Source organism: Nyctibius grandis, chromosome 26, assembly GCF_013368605.1.
Source record: "Nyctibius grandis isolate bNycGra1 chromosome 26, bNycGra1.pri, whole genome shotgun sequence".
NCBI lineage: Eukaryota > Metazoa > Chordata > Aves > Nyctibiiformes > Nyctibiidae > Nyctibius > Nyctibius grandis.
This window is the reverse complement of record NC_090683.1, coordinates 2,362,719-2,381,726: the sequence shown is the minus strand read 5'-3', so window position 1 is coordinate 2,381,726 and position 19,008 is coordinate 2,362,719. Positions and strand designations below refer to the sequence as shown.

General features: G+C 48.4%; 1 protein-coding gene across 2 annotated transcripts in view; it reads right to left on the bottom strand.

Annotated features, from left to right (window-relative positions):
* Window positions 1-19,008, bottom strand: part of MYO1D (myosin ID) — a 185,082-nt gene that overhangs the window by 52,079 nt on the left and 113,995 nt on the right. Inside the window, exon 22 of one of the 2 annotated variants that reach the window (XM_068419053.1) lies at window positions 15,583-15,615. The exons of the other annotated variant lie outside the window; for it this stretch is intronic. Within the exon in view, the coding sequence (XP_068275154.1) occupies window positions 15,591-15,615 (25 nt within the window). The 3' untranslated portion in view covers window positions 15,583-15,590. Of the gene's footprint in view, window positions 1-15,582; window positions 15,616-19,008 lie in introns of those variants that run through there. 2 annotated transcript variants of the gene reach the window in all.

The window sequence follows — 19,008 nt, the reverse complement described above, 5'->3', positions numbered from 1 at the left end:
ACGTAGCTTGGTTTGAAACCACCTTCAGCCTGGGCTCAGCTTCCAGCACATGTGCAGCACGGAGGGGACGGCTGAAAGCAATCTGGTCACCGGTGCAGCTCAGTGGTGAGGGAGCGCAGTCACCGCGGGGGTATCTGTCCTCGAGGTGCGGAGGTGGTGGCAGCCGAGGTCCCGCAGGACCCACAGCTCAGCTGTCGGAACTCTCCTCCGATGGGCACCTCCACACCGAGATGAGCAAAGGAATGAACTTGTGCTCCAAGGAATTGGGGCTGGGGTGGATCGAGGGGGTAGAAGAGTACGGGCGGGGGCTTTATTTTATTGCTTTTGGCTGTTCTCAGCTGTACATGAATGAAACATCTTATACTATCAAAGCGACCTATGCAAACACAAATATAACGTATTTCTGCAAGAATAGAATAGAATCATGGAATCGTTTTGGTTGGAAAGGACCTTTAAGATCATCGAGTCCAACCATTAACCCGGCACTCCAAGCCCACCACTAATCCATGGCCCTCAGCACCACATCTCCAACGGCTTTTAAATCCCCCCAGGGATGGGGACTCCACCACTGCCCTGGGCAGCCTGTGCCAGAGCTTGACAACCCTTTCAGGGAAGACATTGTCCCTGATCTCCAATCTAAACCTCCCCTGGCACGACTTGAGGCCGTTTCCTCTCATCCCATTGCTTGTTCCTTGGGAGAAGAGACCGACCCCCCCCTCGCTACACCCTCCTTTCAGGCAGTTGTAGAGAGCGAGAAGGTCTCTCCTCAGCCTCCTTTTCTCCAGACTAAACACCCCCAGGTCCCTCAGCCGCTCCTCATCACACTTGTGCTCCAGACCCTTCCCCAGCTCCGTTGCCCTTCTCTGGACTCGCTCCAGCACCTCAGTGTTACAGCCAGTGGGGTTTCAATGTACACCATCTTCATAGATGCCAACTGACCTCATGGCTGTGTATACTCTGATGGCTGATTTCACCTTAATGTGCAGAGAGAGCGTGATCCTCGTTAAGGAGCATTGATCAGCAGTAGTGTCTTATCTCCTTATTGTCTTTAATTTCATTTAATCTTCCAGAGCCTGTGGTATAAATTAATATTCCTAGTCCACAGGGTGCCTTGTATAAAGCATTTTTACATATAAATGGCACAATATATCCTGTAACAGAGATGTGATTCATAGGCTATTACATGTTAAATCTTAGGTGGAAGCCAGCTAACTAATTTATAGGAAGTAATTAGATTCTGAATTAAATGCACAAAAGACTATTTTTTTTTCCCCTTCTTGCTTTTCCTTGTGTGAACTCTGAAGATGAGCTGATATTGGAGAAGGGGGTAGTGTTTCTTCCTTCTCTGTCGCCCTGTCCTGGTATCTGCTCGAAGGTCTTGCGGGGCAGGCTAAGGGAAGATGTAACGGAGCTGGCTCCATCCTCAGGGGGACTGTTCCTCCTTTAGCCTGGAGAAAAGAAGGCTGAGGGGAGACCTTCTCGCTCCCTACAACTGCCTGAAAGGAGGGTGTAGCGAGGGGGGGGTCAGTCTCTTCTCCCAAGTAACAAGCGATAGAACGTGAGGAAACGGCCTCAAGTTGTGCCAGAGGAGGTTTAGATTGGAGATCAGGGACAATGTCTTCCCCAAAAGGGTTGTTAAGCACTGGCACAGGCTGCCCAAGGCAGTGGTGGAGTCCCCATCCCTGGGGGGATTTAAAAGCCGTGGAGATGTGGTGCTGAGGGCCATGGGTTAGTGGTGGCCTTGGCAGTGCTGGGTTAACGGTTGGACTCGATGAGCTTAAAGGTCCTTTCCAGCCAAAACAATTCTGTGATTCTACGATTCTAAAGATCCTCTGATCAACGATACTGGAGCTGTTTCCTTCTGCCTGCTTGCTCTGGATGCTTTTAAATACTCCGTTTAACCTGCCCAGATTAACTCCTGTGGACACAGACCCAGGCAGACAATATTCCTCACCGTAATCTTCATTTTATTCCTTCCAGCAAGCCACATTCTGTGGCAAGAACTTTCCTGGCAGCTCTTCCAGTCAGTCCCTATCTATTTCCTGCCGATTTGCGAGCGCCACAGGGAAGAGCAATGAGAACGACCACGCCACGCTCTTCGTGCCTGAAAACAGGCACGCGCACCCCAATTTCCCTAACGAGGCAGCGACACCCACTGCAAAGGGTTCTAATTCACTTTGTAAAGAGCAGTCATCATGCAGGAGTTATTCCACCCAAAGGACAGGGCAAACAGCCACAGGCAGCAGCTGACTAAGGAGTCACACCAGGAGATGAGGTTCCTCCTCCTGAATCAGCAGTCTGCAACTCCAACAGCACGAAAACTCTTTTCATGTTTATGCTCCGTCCTGACCAGCTCCTCCTCACTACTTAAAAGAGAACAAAACATTACTTACAGTCTAATTTTAAGCTGCTGCCCTGCAGCCAGAAACTGAATTAATTTCCATAGATACTGAGTGGTTTTACCAGTATAGTGGAGCTAATTACCTTTTCTCCACCCCCATCTCCATTATTATTGTCACCTCCTGTAGGGACACCCCAGAAGCAATGTCCTACTCTACGAACGCAGCAGTAACCCAGAACTGTCGGGGAGAAGATGGTAAATGCTCCCTTAGCATCTCAAATATGCCAGAGAGCCCATGAAAATAACCCCTAACGCAAAAGTGTTCAGTGAGAAAACAAGAATTATCTGGACTGGAAAGCTTAATCTATTATATATCCCTAAAGACAACAGGGCTTTGCTCCAGTAACACACAGTCGGGGCAATCCCAAGCGCAAATCCAGGCTGGGCAGAGAATGGATCGAGAGCAGCCCTGAGGGGAAGGACTTGAGGGGGATGGTTGATGAGAAGCTCAACACGAGCCAGCAATGTGCGCTTGCAGCCCACAAAGCCACCCGTGTCCTGGGCTGCATCCCCAGCAGCGTGGCCAGCAGGGCGAGGGAGGGGATTCTGCCCCTCTGCTCCGCTCTCCTGAGACCCCCCCTGCAGTGCTGCGTCCAGCTCTGGGGCCCCAACACAAGAAGGACACGGAGCTGTTGGAGCGAGTCCAGAGGAGGCCACGAAGATGCTCAGAGGGCTGGAGCCCCTCTGCTCTGGAGACAGGCTGAGAGAGTTGGGGTTGTTCAGCCGGGAGAAGAGAAGGCTCTGGGGAGACCTTCTAGCACCTTCCAGTACCTGAAGGGGCTACAGGAAAGCTGGGGAGGGACTTTTGAAAAGGGCATGGAGTGATAGGATGAGGGGGAACAGTTTTAAACTGAAAGAGGGGAGATTGAGATGAGATATGAGGAAGAAATTCTTTGCTGTGAGGGTGGTGAGACCCTGGCCCAGGTTGCCCAGAGAAGCTGTGGCTGCCCCCTCCCTGGCAGTGTTCAAGGCCAGGTTGGATGGGGCTTGGAGCAACCTGGTCTGGTGGAAGGTGTCCCTGCCCGTGGCAGGGGGTTGGAACTGGATGGTCTTTAAGGTCCCTTCCAACCCAAACCAGGCTGTGATTCTGTGATTATGCACCAAGAAATGTAGAAGCCATCCAGCAGTAATTTTTTACATGTTGTGTTTTTTATACATCTGCTTAGAAATTCCGTTTCGATTTGAGAGAGGGGAATTTAGACCGGCACAAAACCACGGCACGCTTGATGCGACTGAAGTTATAACACCAGAAGGATTTTCGAGTCACTAGAAATGAACACTTTGGGTATGATCCGTTATACACGTGTTTCAGTGGACGTCTACACCCTTCTGTCGATGCTCTTTGTAAAGGTAGGATCAATTTATCCAGACCATGTACACGTTCAATCACGAGCACCCAAAATAGACAGTTTAATCCCAGTATCCACATAGACAGAGATGTGTGCCAGTATAACTACGTTCTTTTTGTCTAACAGCACTGGTCTGGTGCACACATGAGCAAGTAGGAACATCCAAGCCTTCTTCTAAAGGATTTTGTAAAGAAGAACATTTGAGAGATGCAATATGACCAATGCTGATAGCTTTCCACCCTGGACTGCAAACCCATTTACAATAACCCTACAAAAATATACCAGAGTAGGTATAAAGGGTTCGCTAAATAATCACCTCTGTTGGATTGTTTTCACCAGAAAAAAAAATGATGCTCAACACAGGCCTTTGATAACACAGCTCAGACTCTCCAGGATAGAGCTAGAAGCCTAATTTTCCTAAAACAAAAAAAGACTAAAGCATCCCATGATTTAATGGCACCTCTTCAAACAACAGCACTGCTTGCAATCAGAACACAAAGGCTTCTGAGCAGGGAGACCAAAAATGGGAATAATACATCACACGTGGAGGGGAGAAAGAAAAAGTCTAAATGATGCAATAAAAAAATAAACCATGTCTTTTCAGAAACTACTATTAAACAAACGAGGGGCCACATTTTGTATTCATTATCATTCTGCTAGCAATTTCTCAGAGTCTGCAAGCCAGCCAGCATTTTAGCACACCCCCTAAATGAGGATGAGAGAAGAGGATTTTAAGTAGGTCACCAGTAAATATGATCATGACGGAGCTTTTTTCTGTTCTTGTTTTTTGCTGTCAGCCACTGGAATCCTTATTTGAGAGAAATGCTGGAGAAGAAAAGAATTCAGGCAACAGCAGCGAGGCGGGGAGCATATCGAGAGGAAAATGCGTGTGACCTTGCTGAAACCAGCCTTGTACGTCTGACACGGGGAGGTCTTCGGAGCTGAGCTCGCTCACAGGGCTGCACGCACATCGCCACCACCACCCGTCATCAGGCCGAGTTGCCGCCTGGTCTCCGAGTGTGGAAATGGGAATTTAGAAGTAGCTGCTGCCAAGGAATATGGGGAAATGCAGGTTGCCCAGAGAAGCTGTGGCTGCCCCCTCCCTGGCAGTGCTCAAGGCCAGGTTGGATGGGGCTTGGAGCAACCTGGTCTGGTGGAAGGTGTCCCTGCCTGTGGCAGGGGGTTGGAACTAGATGGTCTTTAAGGTCCCTTCCAACCCAAACCAGTCTGTGATTCTATGAAATGCAGGTTATGATTTTATGCCAAGTGGATTTAATGGAACCAGAGCATTATCCTCTTTTCTTTCCGATTCCCTTTCCACACCCGTCAGGCTGCTTGGACTGAGAAAATCAACCTCAAAGTGCTCCTTGCTGCCTCAGTCGCCCCCCTGCCCAGGGAGCTTGTTCTGTAATGCATTTGGGGAAGATAAAAAAAAAGAGAGAATTGAGAAGAAAACCAAACTGCCCCTTTGTTTGGGGATCACTGTGTGTTTTCACAAAGATGGGACAGAGAAGGGATGGGAAAAGGCGAGGGAGGATGCCCACGGCAGTAGCTGTCGTGCCAGGAAGCCAAGGCCAGCAGAGCGAACGGAGGGACACACGGAGGCCAGAAGAAGAGCTTCACCATGTGGATGGATGCCCAAACTGCAGCGGCCACTCAAACCCCAGAAGAAGGATGACAACCCATCAAGCGAAGCCACCTCATCTGCCATTTTCTGAAGCTCCTCACCGCAGAGCGGTCTGTGGTGCTCTCGCGCTGCGGTCCACGCGCAGTACGCACTGGATCCAAGATGCTGCCGTGTTTGGCACAGGATCCCACCGGCTTCAAAGCAAGACCAGCACTGCGAGCTGCTCAGGTCCCATCTTTGCGTGGCTCCTTCCCCTCTGGCATACGAATACCACGCTCTGCCAGCCTGCACGGGTTGACAGGCACCAACACGGTTCATTTGGAGAGGGAGCTTTGAGAGGGAAGAAAAGGGAAAATAAAGGAGAAAAAGATATTCCCAAATATTCCACAAAAACTGGATTGTGGTTGAATGAGCAGGAAGAAGGGACTAGCTTGGGTTCGCTGTCAGATGCACAGGAGTAATGCTGCTGTAACTCTATTTCAAACCCAAGTTTATATCCTATACAAATCCTGCCTTTTGAAAAACAAACTAGCACGTTGTTTCTAAACCTTGGTTGCCAAGTTGTCTGAGAGCAGGCAGGGTGCTGGTTCTCTCGAGGTCCTCAGGGATATAAGCAGAGATGGACATTTTAGATAATGATGCTCCTAGAAAGTTTCAGCATTGCAGGAGTTTTCTGTTCCTGGAGGAATATCTGGCTGTTCCCCATGCCTGGCACATACTTGGAGCTCCTTCTATCATAATTTTCCCCATTAGTGGGGGAAAAAAAAAGGCCAATGAAAACAGACAAGCTCATACACCTTCGAGGCAGAGCGCAACGTCAGACGTGATCTGAAGGTGGAAGCAGCAGGTGCTATCTGGGCTTTTCCTAATTTAGTTTTGTATCATCTCGATTGCATTTAACTCTCGGTGCTGCAGCTAAATGAAATCCTTGAAGGAAACGAGCTGTAATGAAAGAGCCTAGAAACATAGAATAGAATCACGGAATCATTTGGGTTGGAAAGGACCTTTAAGATCATCGAGTCCAACCGTTAACCCAGCACTGCCAAGCCCACCACTAACCCATGGCCCTCAGCACCACATCTCCACGGCTTTTAAATCCCCCCAGGGATGGGGACTCCACCACTGCCCTGGGCAGCCTGTGCCAGTGCTTGACAACCCTTTCAGGGAAGACATTGTCCCTCATCTCCAATCTAAACCTCCCCTGGCACAACTTGAGGCCGTTTCCTCTCGTCCCATCACTTGTTCCCTGGGAGAAGAGACCGACCCCCACCTCGCTACACCCTCCTTTCAGGCAGTTGTAAAGCATGAAAATAAAAAAGAAAAAGAGCATAAATTACCCCCTCATCACCCATTAAGCCGCAGACTGCGGGGAGGCAAAGGGCTCTGCAAACAAACCTTCTCCCCTTGCCTACGTGGGTACCAACCCCATCGCATGAAGCGCCTTTTGCCGATTATTTCTCAAAGCAGCGAGTGTCGCTTGAAGAAAACGGCTCCTTGTTTTCCCCCGGGTAACAGCTGCAGCCGAACACCGCAGCGATACCGAAGGCACGTGTAATCGCAGCCGCTCCCACGTGAACCCCCAAGAAAAGCCAGGGTGCTCTAGCGTGCCTGAAGGACGCCGCGGAGCTGCTGGAGAGCCACCTACAGAGCCACCAGGCTCGAGCTGGGTGGCAAGATAAGCGCTGGAGCCACTGGGTGAAGGATTAAACAAAAGGATTGTTATGGCAGATCCTCCTTTGCAACAGTTCAAATACCACCGTTGGGGTTAGAGCTCATTTTGTCCCTGCAGAGAGAAGCAGCAGTTGTGCTGCGAGTCGTCTGCCGTCTCTCCCCACACACATCTCTCCGAGGACTTGATGTTCTGCCTCGAAAACCTGGGTTTTTCAGGCAAACCACCACGTCACTTCGATCATTTCCAGGCTTTACAGCTCTAAACGTGACCTGCCCCATTAGCCTGGTACCAGCAGCACTTCTTGAGGCCAGATTCTTTAAGGTGACATTTTCTAACGTGGAATTATTTTTTTTTTAAAGCGTCTCAAAGCGATCACGCAGCTCATGGCGCAGCAATCTGGAACAACACAGCTCATGGCAGTGTCATCCTTCAGAGCCTGTGATACACAAAGGCACGATCCATCCATTGCATCTGGGAGGGGAGAGATGTTTGAACCCCAGCTGGCTCCACTGAACTGACAGTTATCCCAGACACACGAACTCCTCGGGATGTCGCATACTCAGAAGATGCAAATTGACTGTTACACATTGGGGCTGTTCAGCCTGGAGAAGAGAAGGCTCCGGGGAGACCTTCTAGCACCTTCCAGTACCTGAAGGGGCTACACGAAAGCTGGAGAGGGACTTTTCACAAGGGCATGGAGTGATAGGATGAGGGGAATGGTTTTAAACTAAAAGAGGGGAGATTGAGATGAGATATGAGGAAGAAATTCTTTGCTGTGAGGGTGGTGAGAGCCTGGCGCAGGTTGCCCAGAGAAGCTGTGGCTGCCCCCTCCCTGGCAGTGCTCAAGGCCAGGTTGGATGGGGCTTGGAGCAACCTGGTCTGGGGGAAGGTGTCCCTGCCCGTGGCAGGGGGGTTGGAACTGGATGGTCTTTAAGGTCCCTTCCAATTCAAACCAGGCTGTGATTCTATGATTTATACACAGCACATGCATGACGCTACTGGAAGCTGATGGAGAGCAGTGCAGAAAGCCGTGGCAATACCCAGTGCTGAAGGAGAAACCCTTGGAGCAGCCCTAAATCTCACACCGCTCTCTACGGGGTGTCAAAAATAGCATCTTGAAAAGGAAGAAATTCTACTTTCTAAGAGAGAAAACTGTAAGGGGCTTTGCTCAGAGCCCGTCCTTAGCAGTGCTGTACTACAGAAACGCTATATTATGGAGGGAGAAGCCATCCAGGGCATGATCCATCCCCTGACGGATGCCTGGCCTTATCACTTATCCCTGGCCATATTGATGCTCTGTGCCTGCAAATCCTCAATTCTAGCACAGCACTTCCAACCCACCCCCCGACAGCAGGTTACAAACCATCCCCGACATGAGTTACTGATGGCAGAGCAGATAAACATGAGAGGGGACAAGTCGCTGGCGGGTAAACACGAGAGGGGACAGGCCGCAGAGGAGCAGGACAGGACTGGCCATCGGCCCTTCTGCGTGTGAGACTGGACACACCAGCAGGGTTTGTTATACTGGAGGCTCCAGCAAAAGTGCTGGGTAAGAAATGGAAATTGAGGAATTCACACCAGCACTCTCCGCTTTTTTTTGCCCCCTCACTTAGCATTAAAACATCCTATTTGGATAAAATATCTAACGAGCGATGGGCAGGAGCAAACAGCTTCAGTGTGACTTCATGCACAAAGCAGATTTACGGGGAAATTTGCCTCGGATCATTCTCAACGCATCTGTTTGGAAAAAGGGGGAAAAAAAAGCAATGTTGAAGCAATAGGAAATCAAAACTGATTTAGGGATCTGAAGGACTGAAACGAAGCCAACACATTAAAACTAACCACAAAAATTATCATCACTACGCTTATGCAAATCGTTTTCGTATTACATAAAACCCCCAACACAGCTTTATTTAGGAATTTGGCACGCTAAAGAGCAGAGCCATGGACAAAACATGGGAGCTCTTATTTCACTCAGATATTCGGGTGAGAAACACAGCAGCAGAATGACAAGCTGGCAAAGGAGAATTTCTAAGGAGAGCAATACACCAGGCTCGATATATTAAGTAGATATACTTCAATTTCATACTGGGAACTGGATTCTGCAGACTGGCTTTGCTTTTTAACACGAGCTTTAAAACCTGAGCTCAGAAGTTCTGGATCCATTGTAAAAAGACAAAATAAAAGCTATAAAGTCTGACAAGAAATAAAAGGTTGGGTTTTTTCCTCCCCCCCCCAAGTCAGGTTAGTACAGCCACAATTAAATATTAATTTATTTGACCTTGGCTTCAGAAGGAATTGCTGGAACCCAATGTTTTTACCAAATATTTAGTCTCTATGTAAAAACCAGAGTTCCTCAGCCATTTCCAAAAATGCCAAGCACCAAGCTAGAGGTCTTCACCACATCCAGATTTTATCAGACAGATGCTCCACACTTTCCATTGAAAGCAAAACAAAACCTACCCTCTAAGCAGAAAATTTCAGTTACGTGCCAAAGTCACTAATGCCTTTTGAAAGAGCAGCCTCAGAAACACCAAGTGTTGGGAGAACAATTCAAATACTGAGTTCACAAGATGCAAAGAACCAGGCGAGGGATAAATGGAAGGAAAGTGAGCTTAAAAGACAAATTTTTGGCTCTGCTGAGGATGCTATAAAGTAGAAAACCAGCAGGAAAGTGTTGTTAATGGGTACTTTTACGATACTTTGTTTTACATAAGAATGTAAAAAGTAGCAGAAATATTTCTGATGGGGCTTATCAAATACCCAAAGACCTCAAGAGAAAAATGTGTATTTTTCCCCACTGTTTCAGACATAAGACAAACCTAGTGAGCCTGTTTATTTTATGCCATTTTCAGCCCTTTAAAAATCGTATTAGAGCCTTGAAAATATTTTTTTTTGCCCTCATCTTTGCAAAAAACATCTTGTTTGATAGCTAGCAGCTCTCCAGAATTGAAGGTGTGCAGTTAAAAGGAAGAAGCCTGGAGCTGGATCTGATCCACAGAGCTGATGAACCGGCAGCCACTGAACACCTTTAATCAGAAATAATGAGACTGAGGGTAGGAAACCACCCCGCGAGTGACTCGCTATGAACAAATGGAGAATGCATCAACCTATGCTAATATTTCAGCATCACTTATGAAACATTTTTAATCTCTGACGGTTTATAACCAGTAGCTCCTGGGTGCTGATAACCCCAGCAGCAGCAGCATCCCACGTTACAGGGAAGGGAAGAGGTTACCCCATCGTGGCCAAGATCTGCCAGTCAGTGGAAGAGCAGAAGACCAAAATTCGCACAAGTTTGAAGTTGTGTTGACACCAAAACCGCACCTGCATCCCTTTTGAGTCCAAACCTGCATTTTTTTAAAAAAAAAGTTCAGTAAAACACGCTGGTAAAGTTCTGGCAGATCACAGGCTACGAGGGAAGCGTAAAAGATTACGTCTCTCTAGTAGCTTGTTTTCCAACGTAATATCCCTTCGCTTAAGCATGAGGCAGATGGCATGAATTACAACCCCCTCCCCAAATAAAACAAGAATCTAAAAGTTTTATATGCCTGAGATCGAGGAAGCAGGGAGGTTCCCAGCACATGGATCGGCGGATGCCAGGACAGCTGCTCGGGGCAGATGGGTCCTTTGACAGCTTGATAATACTGACTTGCTGGTGAAACTAAGCCCTGGTAAGGCCAGCCAACGTGGGGCCATCTGTTTGCTGGAGAGGAAAGGCTCTTGGAACAGCAGGTAGCCAATGCTTTGGTTGAGAATTCAACCAACAGCAAGATCATCACTATTTACAACCTTTACTTGCGCAACCACATACGTACAGCTGGCAGCAGACTGCTCCCGCAGCCCCGCGCTCGGTGTGAAGACACGGCTTGGGATTTTGTACCATGGTCTGTACCACCGAAGGCTCTTTAGAAGATGCTTTCTGCTTCTGTCTGTTTGTTAGCGGCGGGGAAAGGTGATGGTTCATGTCAAACTTTCAAGAGTCTTAAATGAATGCCAAGAGCTGGAGTTCAAGACTGCAAATATACAGGCTGGGTGGAGAATGGATTGAGAGCAGCTCTGAGGAGAAGGACTTGGGGGGGATGGTTGATGAGAAGCTCACCATGAGCCAGCAACGTGCGCTTGCAGCCCAGAAAGCCAACCCTATCCTGGGCTGCATCCCCAGCAGCGTGGCCAGCAGGGCGAGGGAGGGGATTCTGCCCCTCTGCTCCGCTCTCCTGAGACCCCCCCTGCAGTGCTGTGTCCAGCTCTGGGGACACCAACACAAGAAGGACACGGAGCTGTTGGAGCGAGTCCAGAGGAGGCCACGAAGATGCTCAGAAGGCTGGAGCCCCTCTGCTCTGGAGACAGGCTGAGAGAGTTGGGGCTGTTCAGCCTGGGGAAGAGAAGGCTCCGGGGAGACCTTCTAGCACCTTCCAGTACCTGAAGGGGTTACAGGAAAGCTGGAGAGGGGCTTTTGACAAGGGCATGGAGTGACAGGATGAGGGGGAACAGTTTTAAACTGAAAGAGGGGAGATTGAGATGAGATCTTAGGAAGAAATTCTTTGCTGTGAGGGTGGTGAGAGCCTGGCCCAGGGTGCCCAGAGAAGCTGTGGCTGCCCCCTCCCTGGCAGTGCTCAAGGCCAGGTTGGATGGGGCTTGGGGCAACCTGGTCTGGTGGAAGGTGTCCCTGCCTGTGGCAGGGGGGTTGGAACTGGATGGTCTTTAAGGTCCCTTCCAACCCAAACCAGTCTGTGATTCGATCAAAATGATAATATGGTTAGAAAGGTGTGATAATGGATACACTAAGTGTAGCAGAGAGCCCGTAAGAAATGTTTTTGTACGATGAAACAGTCCCATTCACCTATTCCCACAGTAACACCTTCTCTGGAGGAAAGCCACAGTACACAGCATCAAAAGGGAAGCACGAGTGGGAAGGCTGGAGCAGTAGCTGGGGAATGCAGAAACTCCCTATCGCTGCACCATGACGACTACTCAGGTGTAATTTCTTTAATTGTTTTTATATTCTGATCATCTCAAGGACAGGTAGGAGCTGGACAGAGCCTCGTGAAAGAGCACAGAAAATATGAAGTGCTCTAAGATGTTAACATGTTCATGCTTAGAAGTATGATGGCTTCTGTAACACCTAGAGAGGAAGAGGAGGAGGATGGGTTTGCATTTTCTATTCTAGGACACTGCAAAACACTTATCACAGCTTCTGACAGCCTAAATGCTATTTTTTTTCCCCCAGACCACAAATATTCCTTCCAGTTTCACGCTGCTGCTATAGACTGTCCAAGGACAGAAAAGATTCACCTGTTTAGCCCAGTAGAGCCACTAGCTGGAGAGAGGGAACTCAAATAGCCCTCTGCAAGAGGCTAATAAGGCAAAACATCATTTGTTAGTGATACATCACCCTGGTGTGGTGGGCTGGAGAGGACTTTTGGGTCACTGGAGGGCTATCTTCATAAGAATTACAGTTACTGTGGCAATTTGGTTTTAAATTTTCAAAGTAATCAATGATTTTTTAAGTGCCCTGAACAAGACTTCCCAAATACAAAGGAATTTCAGGAAACACCAAGCAACTAAACCATCGGAAAAGTCAACCTCCTTCAAAGCACATCAAGCTCTGATAACTTCTCATGTCTACCAAGATCTCCATCCTAGGACGACTTGGAACATTTGCATGGAGCTTTAGCACGTAGGTGCTGCTTACAGAACAGAAAGCACCGAAGTTACATGGAGATGCTGGTATAAAGTAACTCAAACATGTCCCAGCCACAGCAGAGACTGATTTCCAGGGGATTTTAGACAGAATTCATGCTGACAATGGGAGTAGGACCTGGGCAGGCCAGGGAAGGGAAAACTGACCACTGAACCCCTTCGTACTCAAAGGAAGGCCAGAAAATACAATAAATTGCTACGATTCACGTTATCGGACAGAAGAATTGACTTTTAGATGTAGAGGGCAAGTACTCAGCTAAAGGATTCACAACTTTGCTGCAAAAATTAAACTCAGCCTCTTGAAAGCCCAAGCCCTTCTCTTGAGCTCATTTGATTCTCAATATAACACATCCAGGACCGCAGGAGGCGAAGTTATTTTTGCCATGTCAGGAACATCCTGACATGTATAATAAAAATCTACTCCACTGGAATGTGAGATGGAGGAAGACTTGCCTGGCCAGGGAGTTCAGGACCCATTTCAGAGACAGGGAATGAACTCTGCCACAGCAGCAGCATCAGGAAGATGAGTTTTAGGAAAGGAAATTATTGTCTTCTGAGTCCCTTAATGAGTTCCCTTCTAGCAGGACAAGCGTTTAGAAAAGCTCCGTAGCATCAACAATTAAAGACATGTTTTCCAAAATATAAAAGAATTAAAAAAAAGAGAGTGCACTTCATCAGGGTGCTTTAATTCTGCCTCTTCACACCCAGGAGTCACTGAAAGCAACAAATCTTTAATCTATGCAGTGTATTTTCTGAAGGAAAACTAATTTCTTAACCCAAACTACAACTGTGGGGTTGACAAACCGCTGCAGGAATGACCACAGATGATTATAAAGATCATAAATCAGCCAAAGGTAAAGCTTAGAAAAATTTTTTGAGTCACTAAGACAAGCTAAGAGAATTAAGTCAATTTTTCCAGTTTATATATTTTTTAAAATTTATTTTGTATACGGAAACTGTTTTTCCTTTTGCCACTACTCTTCTGCAGGATCGAGTACCTGGTGCTTAAAAACCTGACAGTTAACTGTGGGTTAGGGATCCCCTCAAAACCCAGCAGAATTTGACTAAAAATTCATTATGAATAGAAATCCTGTATAAAAACAAAGCTCAAGCACTGAAAGAAACGATAGGGAAGAGTCTGATATGAATGAAGTCTGGTCCTTTGTCAGGCTCCAGCCGCCGCTAACAATGGTGTCAGCCACAGGCACAGCTGAATCAGAGCTAAACACGGGTTAGCTGGCAGCGGTGACAAAGGACATATCGTACTAAAGAGCAAGTTAGAGGCAGAGCGTTTCCAGCTCGGTTTGCCGAAGCAGCGCTCAACTCCTTTGCCGATGACCCCAAGCTGTGTGGTGCGGTCGCCACGCTGGAGGGAAGGGATGGCATCCAGAGGGACCTGGACAGGCTGGAGAGCTGGGCCTGGGCAAACCACATGGAGTTCAACAAGGCCAAGTGCAAGGTCCTGCACGAGGGTCGGGGCAATCCCAAGCACAAACACAGGCTGGGCAGAGAATGGATGGAGAGCAGCCCTGAGGAGAAGGACTTGGGGGTGATGGGTGGCGAGAAGCTCAACATGAGCCGGCAATGTGCTCTTGCAGCCCAGAAAGCCAACCGTGTCCTGGGCTGCATCCCCAGCAGCGTGGCCAGCAGGGCGAGGGAGGGGATTCTGCCCCTCTGCTCCGCTCTCCTGAGACCCCCCCTGCAGTGCTGCGTCCAGCTCTGGGGACACCAACACAAGAAGGACACGGAGCTGTTGGAGCGAGTCCAGAGGAGGCCACGAACATGCTCAGGGGGCTGGAGCCCCTCCGCTATGGAGACAGGCTGAGAGAGTTGGGGCTGTTCAGCCTGGAGAAGAGAAGGCTTTGGGGAGACCTTCTAGCACCTTCCAGTACCTGAAGGGGCTACACGAAAGCTGGAGAGGGACTTTTGACAAGGGCATGGAGTGATGGGACGAGGGGGAACGGTTTTAAACTGAAAGAGGGGAGATTGTGATGAGATATTAGGAAGAAATTCTTTGCTGTGAGGGTGGTGAGACCCTGGCGCAGGTTGCCCAGAGAAGCTGTGGCTGCCCCCTCCCTGGCAGCGTTCAAGGCCAGGTTGGATGGGGCTTGGAGCAACCTGGTCTAGTGGAAGGTGTCCCTGCCCGTGGCAGGGGGTTGGAACTGGATGGTCTTTAAGGTCCCTTCCAACCCAAACCATCCTGTGATTCTACGATTCCTTTTGATCCCATGTAGCCTACAAGAAATCACCAGCATCGATGGAAACTTCCAGTTCTAGAGCACTCATCACCGTCCCAGCTGCGGGCACTGCTGACACCCATCATCAGTTAACGGATAATTTTCATAGCATTCACAAAGCTGAAGTGACAGATTAATTCGATACCAGCAGTTGTAACACCCTTCCCCTTTGTGAGCAGCACACCACCACGTTTGTGTTTTCAAATACCACTTTGGACTTATCTTTCTTTCTTTGTCCCAGAAACCAAGAGTGTGAAGCCTCATCGTTTCCTCCAGCCTGTCCCTGACTACAGAGGAGATGCTTCTGCTTTAACTCGCACTGATCTATTAGTCTCAGCAGTTAACCAAGGTTTCTACAAGAGAAAGGTAAACGGCTTTAAAAGAACGGAACAATTTTAAACCGATTAAAATCAGTGCAGTTTTGTTGTGAAAGAGCATCTGTATGAGAAATTGAAGGGTTTTTAACCTGTTGCGTGATACCTGGGTCTGAGCTGGAAGGTCCATTTCTTCATATCAGTTGAAAAAAGTCAAATAAAAACTATTGAATCGATTTTAATCAAATTAGGCTCTCCTATGTAATGATTTGTGTTGCAGACCGTGCTCATAATTGAGCTGAGGATTTGCTCCTAAACAAGAAAAAATAAAATCGTGTTGAACCTCCTCTGCCTTTTTGTACAGACAGCACCAAAAATGTATAAAATGCTCGTCCTCCCCCTTGCACAACGGGTTGAAAATGTGTATTTACAGAGTGTTTCTTTCCATTTATCTGACAAACATCTTGGCGTTCATACTGTTAAGAACAATCACCCAGCAGGCAGCACTCTCGGAGCTTAACCTTAAACATCACTATTTAGATAATGGTGAATTTTAAAATCTTTCACTTAAATGTGTTTGCAGGAAGCTTTGTTTGCCACAACATGAACTGCTGCAAAGAGTAAAAAAAAACAGAAAAAACCCATTTGTGAGTTCTTTGATTTGTACCAAATATATTTAATGTCCCCAAATTGCCTGTGACTCTGCTTAGTGTTTATTCTGACGCCTGATTTCACAGAATCACTCAGGTTGGAAGAGCCCTCTGGGATCATCGAGTCCAACCATTGCCCTGACACCACCATGGCAACTAGACCAGGGCACTAAGTGCCATGTCCAGGCTTTTCTTAAACCCCTCCAGAGATGGCGACTCCACCACCTCCCTGGGCAGCCCCTTCCAATGGCTAATGACCCTTGCTGAGAAGAAATTCTTCCTAATGTCCAACCTGAACCTCCCCTGGCAAAGCCTGAGGCTGTGTCCTCTTGTCCTATCGCTAGTTGCCTGGGAGAAGCAGCCGACTCCCACTCCACTACAACCTCCCTTCAGGTAGTTGTAGACTGCACTAAGGTCACCTCTGAGCCTCCTCTTCTCCAGGCTATGCAAGATTAGCACGGGGAAGTGCGTCCTTACAACACGCACCTTTCTTTGCCTGCCATCGGCGGCGTGGTGGCACGTAGGGGATGGATCTGGGCATAAAGCTTTCTTATGATAAATACTATTAAACAAACTGATCCTGGTCCAAAGAGTTTATGGTCTAAGTGGACTGGGGAGGGTGGAAGGGGCAGCAGCAGCTTTGCGTTGCACTGGGGGAGCAGAGGCTGCTCAGCCCTTGGTATGGATTTAGGGGAAACCACTTAGCTTTGCTTTAGGACATTCAGAAAAGCTTTTCTTTGAAAGAAAAGTGCACTTCTGACTGATTTCCTGGTATTCAAAGCTTCAGCCGTAAATACTGATTTCACTAGAATTGCTTACAACTTTGGATGAGTGCAGCATGCCCCTAATCGCCCCGAACGCCATAAATCAAAGTGGGAGTCGGCCTCTTCTCCCAGGCAACTAGCAACAGGACAAGAGGACACAGCCTCAAGCTTGGCCAGGGGAGGTTCAGGTTGGACATTAGGAAGCATTTCTTCTCAGCAAGGGTCATTAGCCATTGGAAGGGGCTGCCCAGGGAGGTGGTGGAGTCACCATCTCTGGAGGGGTTTAAGGAAAGACTGGACATGGCACTTAGTGCCCTGGTCTAGTTGACATGGTGGTGTCAGGGCAATGGTTGGACTCGATGATCCCAGAGGTCTCTTCCAACCTCATTGATTCTGTGATTCTGTGATAGGGAAGCCTGAGCAAACCGCACACCTCACACCACACATGTTCCTATTTCAGTTTGTTTTGAAAGGCTTATGGCACAGATTTTCCCCCCAATATTTTTTATATATAGGTATATACGTATATTTCCCCCATTTTTTACATATGTATGTATAAATCATACATACACATTCACACTCCTGCATTACATACACACGACACACGTGCACATGACGCTAAGCCCAATAACCAAACCTCTTCTTTTCCACAATCAAATAAATCGCTCCCGTCTCAGCCAATGTAATGAAATGCACAGAGGGAGCAAAATTATAATACTTAAGGCGCGTAAAAGAGAAAGTCAAGGAACGTCATCTTCCGAAAGACACCTTCGTGCCAAGCCCTGAGTGGAATAAGAACGGGTAAGAGGCTTTAAAGGAACCTACAGCCCATCGCATTGGGCAGTGGGGTGGGTTGAGAACTGTCTGAAAGGCAGAGCTCAGAGGGTTGTGATCAGTGGTGCTGAGCCTAGTTGGAGGCCTGTAGCTAGTGGTGTTCCTCAGGGGACAGTATTGGGTCCAGTCTTGTTCAACTTACTCATCACTGACCTGGATGAAGGACTGAGTGTACCCTCACAGCAAGTTTGCTGACGACACCAAACTGTGAGGAGTAGCCGATACCCCAGCAGGCCGTGCTGCTCTTCAGCAAGACCTGGCCAGGCTGGAGAGTTGGGCAGAGAGAAACCTCATGAAGTTCAACAAAGGCAAGTGTAGGGTCCTGCACCTGGGGAGGAATAACCCCACGCACCAGTACAGGCTGGGGGTGACCTGCTGGAAAGCAGCTCTGTGGAGAAGGACCTGGGAGTTCTGGGGGACAAGTTCCCCATGAGGCAGCAATGTGCCCTTGGGTCCAGGAAGGCCAATGGTGTCCTGGGGTGCATGAGGAAGAGTGTGGGCAGCAGGTCGAGGGACGTTCTCCACCCCCTCTGCACTGCCCTAGTGAGGCCACACCTGGAGTAACTGTGTCCAGTTCTGGGCCCCCCAGTTCAAGAAAGACAAGGAGCTACTGGAGAGAGTCCAGTGGAGGGGTATGGAGATGGTCAGAGGGCTGGAGCATCTCTGCTACGAGGAGAGGCTGATGGAGCTGGGGCTGTTCAGCTGGAGAAGAGCAGGTTGAGGGGGATCTTATCAACACTTACAAATACCTTAGGGGTGGGTGTCAAGGGGATGAGGCCAGACTCTTCTCAGTGGTAACCACTGACAGGACAAGGGGCAACGGGCACAAACTGAAACATGGGAAGTTCCATCTCAATATGAGGAGAAACTTCTTGACTTTGAGGGTGCCAGAGCCCTGGCACAGGCTGCCCAGGGAGGGTGGGGAGTCTCCTTCTCTGGAGATATTCAAACCTGCCTGGACACGACCCTGTGCAACGTGCTCTGGGTGACCCTGCTTTGGCTGGGGGTTGGACTGGATGATCTCCAGAGGTGCCTTCCAATCCCAACCAGTCTGTGATTCTGTATTTGTTTGAGATCCATTTTTACTAATTACTGCTTGGTCAATAGTGCAGCAGTGCCAATGCAACCGGCTCTAAGTCATGCCAGTTTAAGGACCCAGAACTAAAGAAGATTAATCCAGTACACACTGACGATAAAAATTGGCTGACAGGTTTCAAAGTGCAATGGAAAATACAAAATTATCCTCAGGCAAGTGATTTTCTGCTGGAGTTCTGCAGTGATTGCTTTTTACTGCTCTTTTAACTCGCCCTTCCCTTCAGCAATCCTAGAAGAAAACCAGCGACTGGGGTTGCAGACAATACTGGGATTAGGGGAACAGAAAGCATCGAAGAGAGCAGGCCACTGATACACATTGATCTGAACCGCGTGGCTAAGTCAGACAGAAAAGACCGTGTGTG